Source organism: Phalaenopsis equestris, unplaced genomic scaffold (assembly GCF_001263595.1).
Source record: "Phalaenopsis equestris unplaced genomic scaffold, ASM126359v1 Scaffold000047, whole genome shotgun sequence".
Classification (NCBI taxonomy): domain Eukaryota; kingdom Viridiplantae; phylum Streptophyta; class Magnoliopsida; order Asparagales; family Orchidaceae; genus Phalaenopsis; species Phalaenopsis equestris.
This window is the reverse complement of record NW_018164489.1, coordinates 548,045-562,867: the sequence shown is the minus strand read 5'-3', so window position 1 is coordinate 562,867 and position 14,823 is coordinate 548,045. Positions and strand designations below refer to the sequence as shown.

Here is a 14,823-nt window from a genome sequence, read left to right as displayed (position 1 = left end):
AATTGATATTCCACAAGTGGCACGAGACAATTACAAATGAAGTAACATAAAATGATGAAGAAGTGGTGGCAACCTAATTGTCATAAAGAAAAACCGACGGTAGGAGTCATGTGTGATGTAGAAGAAATATATGAGATCTTCTCTTATTTAAATTCATATTTTATTGCATATCTATGATAATATTACACTTGTGGAATGTATTTTGTTGTGTCTACATGTTACAATGGATTAAGCAACTTAGAGAGAGCAAAAAAAGAACATTGAGGAGCAAAAAGAGGAAATAAATGAATTTTGACCTTGCTCAGCCGCACCCAATTCCTGAGAAAGATTACATACTCATACCGCTCCATGGGCGTACCTGTGCCTGAGCGAACACATCAGAGCCTAGGGCCGACACACTTTTGTTGTTGTACCTCCAATGAATGGTGCACACATCTGACAGGTATGAATGTAAATTTGATTAGAAGATTTGAATAGTCTGGGATAGGAAGATGTGAATAATGGAGATGTTGTGAGTGAATAGTTCGAGATAGTGTCGTCCTATGGAAGATGTAAATTTCATGGAAGATGTGAATAGTCAAGATAGTGTTATGCAACATTTGATGGGGTGATTTATTATGAGTTGTGGTGAAGGGCGTACGATTTATTAAGTATATAGCTATGAAAGCAGTCTAAAACTAAAAGGATGGAGGAAGGTTTGAGACGACAAAAAAGGCACAAGTAGTATCAAGAAAGTGCATATGGTTGCATTCAACAAGACCATGATGTTGAGGAGTAAGGGGCAAGAGGTTTGATGAATGATGTAATGATTGCTAAGATATTGTGTAAATAAATGATTCTTGAACTCACCACCACCATATGTTATTCATATTTTTATACGAGTGTTGATTTGAAGTGCAACACTTTGTTTAAATTTAATAAAATATGGAAAGCTTTAGTTTTGTATGTCATAGGGTATAACCAAGAATACTGAGAATAATCATCAGTAAAAAGCACGTACTATTTGTATCCGTTAAATGAAAAATGAAAGGAGGGACCCCAAATTAATTCAAAGATTTATAAGTTTGATTATTTGAAAGTAAAAGTATAAAACTACGATGCTTAATAGTAATACAAGATTTACAAAAAAAACAAATTGCTAGAAATTAAAAGTTGAGTTTGCTTCCGAGAAATAATAACCATGGAATATGAGTTTGCATGTCTCAGTCTTCAATGCTAAAGATCCGAATGTGAGGAGACACCAAGAAGAGTGTGAGTTGAAGATATTACAGGACATAGATTCTTTTGACACAACCCTTACATTATGATGTCTTTAACAAATTCATCCCTGATGCTGATCTTAAGAGTCTAAAGAAATGGAACAGTGGTTATCTAATTGAGAAATAGAAAGAAGGTTATGTGAAACATGCATAATATGAAATATGTTTGAAAAGAGAATGCATGTGATTGGGCTGAGAAACAAGTCTTTCTCGAAATTATGGATGGGAACATATACATCATTATAAACTAACACTTGATCTACACCATTATATAGTGCGAACTGTTATAGTTCATCAAGATCAGACGTAAGAAGTATTTTATTTCCTAAGTCAAGGTACAAATTAACATCAGAAGTTTTGAAAGTAAGGGTTCATTCTTCTACAATTTTGGGACCTGAAAGCTCAAATTAGATCTATACTAGCAGTTGGAAGCAAGATGTCCTTTCTTATCGCATATTTGGCAAGTAGGAACTTGTCCTAGTTTGGGTTGGAAGTTGGATGGAGTGGCTTGATCATTAGACCGTTTTTTGTAACACCGGTTGTTGCAAGGATTTGGCTGAGAAGTATTCTTCCCGCATCCTCCGATGGCTTGAAGATCAAATTTGTTTTTGATTGATTCTTCAAAAAAAAAATCAGTAGATATATTGATCTCCTCACTAGCAAGTAACGATTGTAAGTCTTCTAAAATGGTGGGAGAAAGATTTGTTGAGATTGAGGTTTTGAAGACCTGATAAGTAGAGGGTAAGCCCTGATATAGAGAATAATGTCTTATTGATAAACTATAAAGTCTGCAATGAAATTATTATCAACAATGGTCTTGATCTAAGTGAGGTACTGTGTCATAGAGTAATTCTTCATGGAGACATTAAACAATTCATTCTTGTGCTAGATAACGCAGAAATGATTGGTGGCTTGGAGTCATTTTTTCAGTGAACCGAATATCTAATTCGAGATTCACAACATAGGGAAGAATGACAATCGAGATAGTGGAGAGAAAAATAGGGACAAGATGCTCATCAAGAAGCATCCATGTATTGAAAGTTGGGTTAGACTTAAGCACACTTTGGATATGGTGCGGTAATGAGAGGGCAAGAGATTGAGCCATACGAGAATCCAAATAGTCCACTAGCTTTGATAATCTTTATAACTCGAGACCTTCATAAATTATAGTTCTCTGTGGAAAGAGATTCACGATGGTACGAATGTTTGATACAAGGAATTCAATAAATGGAGGTATCAACTTAGATGTTCAACAAAGCTAGGTCGGTGTTCAGGGCCGAGGTGCTTGAGTCCTCCATGATGAGAACAACATAGCCGTGAGGCTTAAAATTAAAATGGCTTTGATATCGTGAAAGCTTAAAATTCTTGCTATGAGGAAGAAGAAGGGTAATGTGAAAATAGAGAAAAAGAAAGAGAAGAATAAAAAGGGAAAGCAATAAAAAAATGATTTTATCTTATTATTACCCCCATAGAGTACATACAGGAGGCTATCTATAGGTTAAAAAAAATGATTACATTAATTATTATAATTAATTAATTTATATAATAGGAATTGATGGATGGCTATTGTAGTTTTTTAATGTTTTAAAGGCGCGGCATTCAGCAATTTTAGGGTGCTCAATGTGTAAATAGCCAATTTTGAGGTCTTCTGTTTGTAAATCTCTCAATATTATAATGCCATCAAATTAAATTAGAGTACTTATTTACCTACCATTCAATTCCTATATATGAATACCTCAAATTTCTATTTTTTTATATTTTATATTTATATCATCCAAATTGTTTACTTCACATTAGAAAAAAAATTATAATTGTATTTGTAAAGTTTGATATATATGAAAATACATAAAAATCGGTACTTAAATCTTCCTATCCTCCCACTCCCTCGCAGCTTGCTGCGAACCCTAAACCGAGGAACGGGAGAAGGATTTGACTGGACCAGTAGCAGGAATTAGGTTAAATCCTGCTTAAATCGCGTTCAAATCATGCTAACGGCAGCCCCTTCGAACTCTCTCCTTTCCCCCAAAGCACGGGAGAAATTTTTTTCCGCCACCTCTGAATCCAATGCACTACTCATAAACACGAACCTTTGGTACGCCATCAGCAAAACGCCTTCGGATGCTAGGGTGGCGCCTGACGACTGTGCCTGAGGAATACTCTCGAGTCGTCACCGCCGCGATTACTTTTCTGTCTCCAACCCGGTTCAACGGTGTCATAGAGGGCGTTTCTCACTCCTTTGCAGTTTGCAGCTTGGGAGGTGATCTTTGCTTTGGTGATTCACAGGTAAATCGTACGCCGCAGGCGGTACCCGGTCGTAGAACTTCTCCGCTTGTTCAACGGGCGCCATTTGCTCTACAAGTAAAAAATTCTCTTCGGTCTTTGCGTAAAGAGCCCATTCGCACTTCATGTAAATCGTACGCCGCAGGCGGTAACCGGTCGTAGAACTTCTCCGCTTGTTCACCGAGCGCCATTTGCTCTACAAGTAAAAAATTCTCTACGGTCTTTGCGTAAAGAGCCCATTCGCACTTCATGTCTGTCTCTTTCTTCTTTAGTCTTTTTTGTATATTCAGTAATGGTTTATGGACTCCTTCAGACATATCTAACTTAAATAAGTCATAAGCCAAGATGGTTCTATTCGCATTGTAAGTATTGAAAAAGATTGGATTGTGAATATTTAAAGACTATGTTTGAATTTGAGTTTTCTTACCCGCAATCACTCACAGGACATCAATACTAAACATTTTTTGTGATTAATAACTTGGAGGTTTTACTTGATCCAATTTTATATTTTCTTACATTTGGCCAAAGCTTAGTTATATGGGATGTCTCTAGCTTAAATTGACTACTATATGTCCAGATTGAGGAGGTATAAGGTTAGGGCAACTAATCTTATACTATTCATTCTTACAACACGAGTTTAAAATCACCTAAATATTGCTTGGCTCGACCAGTTTTTGATGGATAAAATATTTCTTGGGCCTTGATTTGGTAATAAATGACAACTAATCCTTTAGATATGGCATAGACAAGATTTGGCAGGAACTTGGACTAGGCTAATACTATTGGGTGCACAAGTAAGTCCAACATAGCCTAGTGTATTGCTTGGTTCACTCGACTTAGGCTAGTGATGCTAGGCTCATGTGCCCCATGTCAACATGGTCTAGGTAAGTGCTGCTAGGGCTTGCAAAGATCAAACATGTGTAGCTCGAGCTGCTTGTTTTTCGTGATTGCTTTTAAGGTGGTTTGGGTGCCACTATATTACTAGTGCACACCGCCTTACTGGCGGTATGCTGCTTTGCTATAATATCAATGAAATACACCTTAAAAAGCTATGTTTTTATACCATCTTTATGGTGTTTGTTAGTTAGCGGACTTTATAAGTTCTCCCTTATAAGCCGCCCCTTTAGTATACATTACCTATTTTAGTTTTATTCTTTTGTTGATGTTCATTCGATGTGCAAAGTAATTGTGTTGAGCACACATATTTGCGCTTTTTATGCAACACACGAATTTGACATTAATGAACTACAAAAAAAAGAATGTAAAACAATATTGTGGCTGAAGGAATGGCTTTCTCCACAAGAATTTGTGGCATATTTCTCTTTGTTCTACAGTTTCTCAGCTTTTTAATGTTCTTTTCAAACATTGTTTATGTTCCATTTGATCTACTTGTTTATAAATGCTTTTAGAAAACTTAATTTTCTCATGTCTATATAAGATTTGTTGCTTAGGTTGTTTTACTTGCATCATTGTAATGCTTCTGTGCCACGGCGTTTAAAATGCATGAAATGATATGTAGCAAAGTTTTGTTCCATATTTTTTTGTTCACAGTATTTCTCTTCTATTCTCTTAACAAGCAAGCATTGTATTCAACTAGTTCACATATAAGATTACTTGCATTGAAAAGAGATTCTATTCTATGGCTTTGTGCAGCCTTAATTTAAGAAAAATTGAAACACTTTGAATTGTTTTTAGAGAATTTTTATGTATGCATTTAGGAAGTTAATGCATCAAATCGCTAGAGAGCATTTATGGATGCTTTCTTTTGATGATTATTATGAAAATGTTATTTTTGACTAGTTCGTTTAGAATCTTCATATCTAATGATGCTCTTTATTTCTTATGTACGACCCTTTAATGCCCATAACATTCAACTAAGTTATTATTATGCTATTTGCAACAATAACTGTGATTTTTTTTTAAGTTAAATAACATATATATTGGCTTAAGTTTATGTTCGGTCTTGTAGACTCAAGAAGTTGAAGTAAGGCTAGCTTTGTGGCAGAAGTATTGTTTACTAGAATAGCTAGTAAAGTATCAAGTATGGCATCATGATCCCGGATGATGCATCACCAAAATTTAGTTGAAGCTTGAATTTCCACTTTAATCTATATAATTTTCTTTAATATACATACTCATTCTTATACTCTGTTGATTTAACTTTTGGCTTTTGTTAAGCTCATACTGGCTTCAACACTGAGATAAAATATGTTAATGATTGTAGTATCAAGAATCAATTTTATTTTGTAGAATATATTAAATACTGTTTCCATTTGAAGTACCTTGCATAGAGTTTGGACAGTTTATTAAAACAATTTGTTCGATTTTGTTACGAGGGCGCTTAATCTAAGGACAAATTTTTCTTTTGTATGCCTAAGGGCAATTTAGTCTTTTATTATTATTATTATTATTATTATTATTATTATTATTATTTTTGCTTATTATGTTTAGGGTTAGTTTTTATGCATGAGATTGAGTTTTGAGTCTTTAGGTTTAGGTTTTGGAGTTGTAGAAATTGGGAGAGACCGCCTACCTCTTGAATTGTAGTTGTTTATCTTTGTTTTCTTGTTGAGTTGTTTGATATACTAAAAAAATATTGTGTTTGCCCTAATTTTTTTGAAAAAACATGCCAATTTTGAGATCAGATTGTATCAAATTGGTATTAGAGCAAGATTTATGAGAAAGTGTGCTCGAGATTGTCATTCAGTCGCGATTTAAGCTTGCGGGAAAAGCAGCGACTAAATATAAGGGTTTCGTGACTTCACCTCACCAAACATTAGCGATTGGAGCTAACTGGGAAGAATCACGGCTTATTTAGATTTAAAACCTGCTTACAGTCGCGTGCAAGTGGACACAAAGGATTGTCGAAGGATCGCGTGCAAGGAGACGGGTTTGGGACACTGCGCTAGGGATTATCATACAGAGGACCGAAACCAAGCGATAGAGTCACGATCATTGCTTGCGGGGAAGGCAATGATGGGCTTGCGGCTTACAGAAGAAGGCAACGACGGGCTTGTGACTTACAGAAAAAGGGAAAACTGGTTGGGAACATCTGTCAGCCCGCACTTTCTTGATTGGACCTGCGATATGGTCGATCTGTGATACAATCTCAATCAGAACTAGTGGGGAAGGCTGCGACAGAATCGGGTGTGCCCTAATTTTGATACTAGAAGTCAGCGACCTGACCCGAAATCAAGCAGGCCCCAGTAGACAATGACAACTAAAAAAATAAATGATTTGGATAAGAAATTAGAAGAAGAGATTAATCAAATCAGATCGGGGATGGAAGAAAGGTTTGCCGCCATAGATGATATGTTTTCTTCAATGGAAAAAAGAATGGAGGACCGATTCAAGAACATGAGGGAAATTCGACATATGATAAAGAAGCTTATTGAGATGCAATCCAAGACCCCGTCGACTGTTGAATTTGCAAATCCTAACCAAATGTTAACTGGAGAATCCATGGCAAGATCAAAGGGAAAATAGATCGAACATGAGGAACATGAGGAGGAAAACATCCACCACCATGAACCCCCTCCCAAGGCTCTGATTAGGGGTGGATTTGAGATTTCTGATGGAGGCGGTTGGGCCAAAACATGGAGAAGAGATTATGCCAGAGGTATGGAGGAGCACGAAGAAGAAGGGAGAGAAGCAGGGAGGGGATATGACTACGATTGAATGAAGGATTTTTACCCTCAATACATGGGTGAAGCAATGGAGGAAGAGGAAGTTAGGGTAGAGATATTAGAGTTAAGAAATTGGAGATGTCGATCTTTGAGGGGGAATACACACATGGGTGAGGAAGTTAGGGAAGAGATATTAGAGTTAAGAAATTGAAGATGTCGATCTTCGAGGGGGAATACACACATGGGTTGGTGTATTTGTCGGAACAATATTTCGCAGTGAATGAGTTAGATGGGTAGGAGAAACTCATGGCGGCATGATTTTTTTTGGAGGGGAAAGCCTTAGATTGGGTTCAGGGGAGGGAAGCTTGATACCCATTTCGTTCGTTGGATGAGTTTAATAATTGTTTGTTTGAATATTTCTGAGCCGTTTGGGAAGGAAACCTACACGAGCAATTATCTGCCTTGACTCAGGAGGGGAAGATCATAGAGTATTGAGAAAGATTTGAACTATTTTCAGGACGACTGTGGGGGATTTCTGAAGGAGGAGGGGAATTTCATGAAGCACTTAAAGCTCGACATATGGGCAACACTGACTACTAAAACCGCTGTGATTAAGGGAGATGATGGAGCTAGCCCATATGGTGGAAGACAATAACCAGATAAAGAAAGTCAACAGGAGCAACATAGATGAAGCGTCATACGGAATTGTTGCAACCACGATGATGCCAAAAGTTTAGACTGTGGAAGTCCAGAGGGAGGCTGCACGAGACTCGAATAATGGATCACGACCGAGAGCATCACTCAAGCGCCTTATAGAGACAGATTCGGGAGAAGCGAGCTAAGGGTTATATTTTGGATGTGATGAAAAGTTTATCCCATGACATCGTTGCAAGGATATAAGATTACAAGTTCTCATAGTGCAGGACGAGGAATCAAATAATGAAGAAATATTTCCAGCTGTGGGGGAGGAGGAACACTCATTTTCTCCCTCCTTGAGGGCAATGTGTCTGGGGGGGAAGTATTGTTACGAGGGTGCCTAACCTGAGGGTAAATTTGTCTTTTGTACGCCTAAGGACAATTTAGTTTTTAATTATTATTATTATTAGATACAAATATGCTTATTATATATAATGTTAGTTTTTATGTATGAGATTGAGTTGGAAGCCTTTAGGTCTAGGCTTTGGGAGAGATTTCCTACCTCTCGAATTGTAGGAAGTGGGAGAGACCACCTACTTCTCGAATTGCAGGTGTTTATCTTTGTTTTCGTGTTGAGTTGTTTGATTTATTGAAGAAATACTATGTTTGCTCTAATTTTTATGAAAAATCGTGCCAATTTTGAGGTCGGTTCGTATCAAATTTCGCTAGTTAAGAATTATTAATATTTAAGTTATATAGACCTGGTTTTAGTTCCTTGATTTTAAAGTTGCTTTTCTCTGTTTTCATAACCTTGAAAGATTTATAAAACCTTTTGAGAATTTTTTGTGATTGCTTGCTTTTATCTTTAAACTTTTGGTTGTGTTTTGAACCTTACATTGGATATGCCATAATTTCATATTTGCATTGAAACAGGTATTATTCCTTCTTCTACTTTAGGCTTTAATGTTTTGGTACGAGAATGCTTGGGAGAATTCCTTCTACATCCATATATAACCATATTCGTCTGTTACAGCTTCACCCTAGGTGCAGGAGGAGTTTTGTTGCCTTAGTAGCTGGTCATTTTCAAAGAGGATAAGCTTTACAGGCATATGAGAAAATAACATGAGCCCACACTCAATCCGAAAGGAGAAGGATCTGAGATTTGAGAACCATTCTGAGCCCGATCAACATCAAATCCTTTGATTTTTCACGTTTGGACTCCTTCGATTTCCTCTTGGAGGCTCCAGAAGATGCATAGATATTTGTGAGTGGACTTAGTGATGAATACTTTCCTGAAAGAAATAGACATTTTTCTAATTTGTTATGTTTCTCATCAGATTAAGGGCTTCTCGCCAAAGGCACAAGGATTCTGCTAAAATTTCAAAGGGCAATGAAATAGTAAGCCAATATCTTGGTTTTTTTAGGGTTTCTTTCTATTGTTCTTTCTTAGAGAGCCTGTTATTTGAGACCTTTTTAGGTGCAGAAGAATGTTTGTGCAAGGGTGCAGTCATCTCAAGCTTTTTCTGATTTATGGGGTTTGTTAAAATCTGCTTTCCTTTTCTTTTACTTTATGGCTTTAACTGAAAAGTAACAATCTTGCATGTTACTTATTGAAACTGATATCCAAGTCTTCACTTGGGACTATGACAAATTTAACTTACCTTTTACAGAAATTTGCAGTTTGACCAATTACAGTATTCCTGAACAGCCTTACACATTAGAGGAGCACATTGGAGCAATGGACCTGACCTATTTGTATTTTTTATTATTCAGTTAAGGGTTGAAACTTTGCTCCTTTCATAATGCAGATTTCCGCTCATTTCAAAGGTCAAAATACTCAGGAACTCAGGGTGAACAGATTAAAATTATTAATGCACTTCGTTTGGGCCAGAGAAACAGAGCTCAGGAGATGTTCGTTGATCTTTGTTGTATGAATGAATCTTCAAATGCTGAGGATTTTGATTATATATTGGAATATTGTGCACGAACTCCAGATCCACTGGTGGGTTTGCTGATTGCCAAGAGTATATATGTGTTTTCACTTTATAATTTTTTGAATAGATTGTATGCATTAAGTGCCCTTTTCCATTACCTTTTACTGGACAATTTTCTTTGAAATAACTTGTTAATAATGCTTTTTTATTTTGAAGAGCTAACGTTCATGTATGAATCATAAAACAAATTGGATTAATGAGGCGGATTGGTAGCTTGTTTACAGTTAAATACCTGACATCAATCTTTTTTTTTATATAATTTTAGTTAATGAGGACGCTAAATTTGCCCAGTAAACTAGATCGTTTAATAAGATGTGCAATTTGATATTAATTTATCAGGCAAAGCTCTTTATCATGCTGAAAGAAAAAATTGGACTCTCTGGTTTTTGCACAGTCTATATTTAAAGTTCAATGGCATTTCACGTGTATGATGGTCTACTCTGCTAGAATTCCTTGAAATGGATTGTGTTTGTACAAGTTTTGGTAGAGTTTGATGAAATTGCACGCTGAACATATATTTGTTATTTCCATTTTACAGAATATTTCAACCAAATTGCTACTTAGGGGAATGAAATCCATCATGGTTATTTTTTATTCATCTATGTAGTTATCCTTCATTCTTGTGCATTTCCTCATCAACATTTACTAGATCGGCTTTCTATTAATAACCATCTGCAAATGACATTAATGAATTTTAGATAAATTATAATTTTGGTCGATGTTAAATTTTTAAAAGTGACCTTTATTTTTCTCTCATTAAACAAAAATTATATTTGTTTGCAGTTTGTTTTGGAGGCATGGAAAGTAATGGCGAAAAATGAAATAGCTATGAGGAAGAAATCTTATTTATGCATTATCCAAGCTTTCAGTAAAGGAGGGTACTTTAAGGAGGTGATGGATGATTTAATAAAGTTAGTACTTTGCAAATATTGATAAGGCTCATCTCATTTATGTTTATGGTAATTAATTGTATCCTGAAATAATTGGCAATGCTTATAGATATTTGCATTTCTTTTACTGTCTTCATTTTAATTTTCCATTTTTTAAGCTCAATCCAAATGTTTATTACTGGATTTATATCGTACATATGAGGTCCACATGAATTCCATTACACACCGACTTTATTCTTTTTATATCCCTCAATGATAACTAACTCATTAAGTTATTTTTTCCTTTGTTTGATTGTTTCCCACGCCTCTTTTCCACGCTATAGAGGTTGTGCCTATAAAATTCACAATCTAAATGGCTAATATAAGTTGTTGGTTCCCATTTATATACTCTAAATATTATTACTGAAATCAAATAGAAACTTACAATCAAACAAATAAAATTGTGAAATTGAAAGAGACACAACACAAAACACGCCACTAGGGTGAAGCTAAGGTGGTGGTTGCTGTTAGGGGCGTGGAAGGGCGCTGGCAAGATGGGAGTGGTGCAAGTGGCGAGGAAACAACAGTTGCTTGCTGTCCTGGCAACAAAAAGTAGGAAGGGGCGGCGGGAGCGCAGCGGGAAACAGTTGAAGACAGCGCTGACTTGCTGTCCCGGGGTTGCAGCAAATAGGGAGAGCTGTTGGAACAACAAGGAGGCTTCATGGATGCGATACGGGCCGCTGCAACGAGGAACAGTTGGTTGGGAGTGATGCAGGGAGGACGAAAAAGGGAATAGTGGCTGGGAAAGGGGAAAACTGCAGTGAAAACTACAAGGACAACAGTTTTGGGGGTGCGTGCAACAAGGGTGGCGACAGGAAGTGATGTGGGAAGGATGGGGAAGGGTAAGGCGAAGGGGAAGGGGAAGGCGAAGGGGAAGGGGAAGGAAAATCACAACTTCGTGAGCGAGATAGAGCCGGGGCACCACTCAACAATGGGATACACTCTTAGACTGGAAAACAAAGACGCTAGTAGCTGTCCCGAACAAACGTACCACAAAAACTAAACCCATATTTCCACGAAAAGAAAATATATAATAATAGGATAATTAGGAGAGGACTCAAATTCTTGGGGTAGTGATCCTTCATCCCTGGAATTTACCTAGTGAAGGGAACGACTTCATTTCTTTGACAAGGCGAGTGGCCGTTGTGGCTACGGGTGAGTTTTTCAGATTGTCTTCTCTCAAAGACGACAAGTTTGTGTTGTAGTTGGAGGATTTTTCACTGCATATTTTTTATAGAAATTTTTAGAATATATCTTTGAATATTTCTCATAAGTGGCACTGTGGCATTCCCTCTTGATCAGGTTTTCGACAATTGTCTTCTTGGTGGTATGGTTGGAGTTTATGTTTGGAAAATGAGAGGGTGTACAAGGTTGATTTAGGATGGGGACAGAAAAATTTTGGTGTCTGAATTGAAAATTCAGCAAGGGGGTGGAGTTTTTTGGGTGGAGATTGGGTTCGATATTTGTGGATTTTGATAGCCCTAAGATAGGACTGGGGTTAACCTAGCTGTGATATCAAATGATACTTGAATTAACTAACAATAATGTAACAAACCAATATTATTATTGAAATTAAATAGAAACTTACAACCAAACATATGAAAATATGAAATTGCAACTGACAGGACACGAAACACGTGACTAGGGTGAATCTAAGGTGGTGGTGTTGGCTGCTTGGGGTGTGGAAGGGCGGTTGCAAGATGGGGAAGTGGAGCAAGTGGCGGGTATGGTGGGGTAACGATAACTGCTTGCTGTTCGGACAACGTCAAGAAAGAAGGGGCGGCTGGACAGTGACGGGAAATAGTGGAAGACAACAATGACTTGCTCTCCCAGGGTTGTAACAAGTAGGGTGGGCGGTTCGAGCAGCAGCAAGGCTGCACGGAGGCAGTATAGAGCTACTACAGTGAGTAAGGTTTGGTTGGGAGTGATGCGGGGAGACCGAGGGAGGGAAGAGCGACTAGGAAGAGGAAAACCAAAAGAAAATCATCAAAGGATGACTGTTATGGGGGCACCTGCAGTAAGGGTGGGTAACGGGGAGCAAAGTGGGAAGGACGGGAAGGGTAGGGGAGAGGATAATCACCACATTAGACCACTCAACCTTTGAATACGTCCCTAGATGGGAAAATAGTGATGTCAATAGTTTTTCAGGACAAACACATGACAAAACTGACCTTAGACTCCCATGAAAGGAAATTTATAATAATAAGATAATTAGATGCATTTGGCCAAAGGGCTGGCCGCACTCCAAAGCAAGGAAAGATTTGGATCGGTTCGGTCCAGACATGTAGGTGGAACATCCCGCGGGATCCCTGCGTCACTAAGTGAAAAGATATCCCTTCTACATTATAAAAGTATATGAGGGTTGTTACATTTAAAACTTTTGTGTGCTACATTTATGGTTGTTGAAAGACAAGTTTTGTAAGTAGTTTCAAATAATTGTGATTAAGCTTTGCTAGCTTGCTTATATTAATAAAATATCCTTGATTCTATTGAAAAGCATTGCTCACCACAATATTAATTATGATATTTCATTAATATAGTCAAAGTACATACACTTTACGCTATAGTTACTGTTGCAAATGGCTGTGTTTCTTCTTTTTTCTGCTATGTACATTTGGGCCTTTTGAGGCTTTGAAATTTTTTGCTATTGCTATATGCAGCATGACTCATCATTGAGATCGTCGACATTGTAAAGATTGTAAGGTCATTCCAAGGGAGGATTTAAGTATCCAACATCGTTTATTAGTTCTAAATTTTAAGATAAAGAGTTGTAAAATAAAAAATACTATGACTCATCATCGTAAAATTAGATGGGGGAATCTAAAAGACAACTAAAATTATTTTTATGAGTAAAATTCAAGATTTCAAAATTTGGGATGTTCATGTTGAAGCAAATGCTATGTGGGATAAAGTAACAAACACTATTAAACAAATAGCAAAAGATGTCTTTGGAGAATCAAAAGAAAAATTTTCTTTAAATAAAAATGATTTGTGGTGAAATAATAATATGTAAGAAAAAATAAAATATAAGAATTTATATTATAGAAATTGATTTAAATGTAAAAATTTAAAGAACTGAGAAAAATATCAAACGTCCCACAAGGAGTTTAAAAGAACAATCTGTGACGCTAAAAATTCAGCTTTTAATGATCTTTATAATAGATTATATACTAAGGAGGGTGAAAAAATATATGTTTAAACCAGCCAAAGAAAGAGAAAATAAAAGTAAAAATTTAATCAAGTAAAGTGTATTAAAGATGAAAATGAAAAAAGATTTTTTTTAGAAAAAGATATTTAACATAGGTGGGTGAGTTATTTTGATAAACTTATAATGAAATTTCTGAAAATACGGTCGATCTTAGTGATCTTAATAACGTTAATAATAATAAAATGTTACATTTTTATCGTCACATTAATAAAAAAAAGTTGAGGAGGCTTTAATGAAAATCAAGTGTGGAAAGTTTGTGGGTCCTGATGATATCTCAATTGAAGTATGAAAATATTTAGAAGATTTGGGAGTTTCCTGGCTTACTAAACCCTTTAATATTATTTTAAAAGCTAAGAAGATGCCTGAGGATTGGAGGAACAATATAAATATCCCTATTTTTAAGAATAAAGGGAATGCACAAGAATGTGCAAATTATAGATAAATTATGTTGATATGTCATACTTTAAAATTATGGGAGAGGGTAATTGAACATAAGTTAAGAGTATCATAAAGATTTCTCATAATCAATTTGGATTTATGCCGGGCAGGTCTACTATGGAAGCTATACATTTATTGAGAGGTTTGATGGAGAAGTCCAGAGATAATAAGGAGAATCTACTACATTTGATTTTGAGAATCCACATTTGATTTTTATTGATTTAGAAAAAGCTTACGATAAGGTCTCCATGGATATCCTTTGGAGAGTTCTTGAGTAGAAAGGTGTTGATATGACTTATATTCAAGTCATATGTATACTAGAGTTGTTACTTGTGTTCGAACTGGAGGAGGATTGACCAAGTAGTTTCCTATTTCAGTTGGATTACATCTTTTTCTTTAGTTGTGGCTCTAAGCCTATATCTTTTTGCTTTAGTTATGGATGGTCTCACTGAA

The 14,823-nt window shown here is 36.3% G+C and overlaps 1 protein-coding gene across 6 annotated transcripts in view; it reads left to right on the top strand.

Annotated features, from left to right (window-relative positions):
* The first annotated feature begins 3,116 nt into the window (after positions 1-3,116).
* Positions 3,117-14,823, top strand: part of LOC110019089 (pentatricopeptide repeat-containing protein At1g76280) — a 73,520-nt gene continuing 61,813 nt past the window's right edge. Inside the window, exons 1-6 of one of the 6 annotated variants that reach the window (XM_020716643.1) lie at positions 3,117-3,617; positions 8,835-9,065; positions 9,139-9,199; positions 9,285-9,336; positions 9,610-9,803; positions 10,579-10,686. In XM_020716643.1, coding sequence (XP_020572302.1) covers positions 9,052-9,065; positions 9,139-9,199; positions 9,285-9,336; positions 9,610-9,803; positions 10,579-10,686 — 429 coding nt within the window. In that variant the 5' untranslated portion in view covers positions 3,117-3,617; positions 8,835-9,051. Of the gene's footprint in view, positions 3,618-3,663; positions 3,791-8,834; positions 9,066-9,138; positions 9,337-9,471; positions 9,804-10,578; positions 10,755-14,823 lie in introns of those variants that run through there. The other 5 variants (XM_020716640.1, XM_020716641.1, XM_020716642.1 and 2 more) reach the window with 5 other exon arrangements.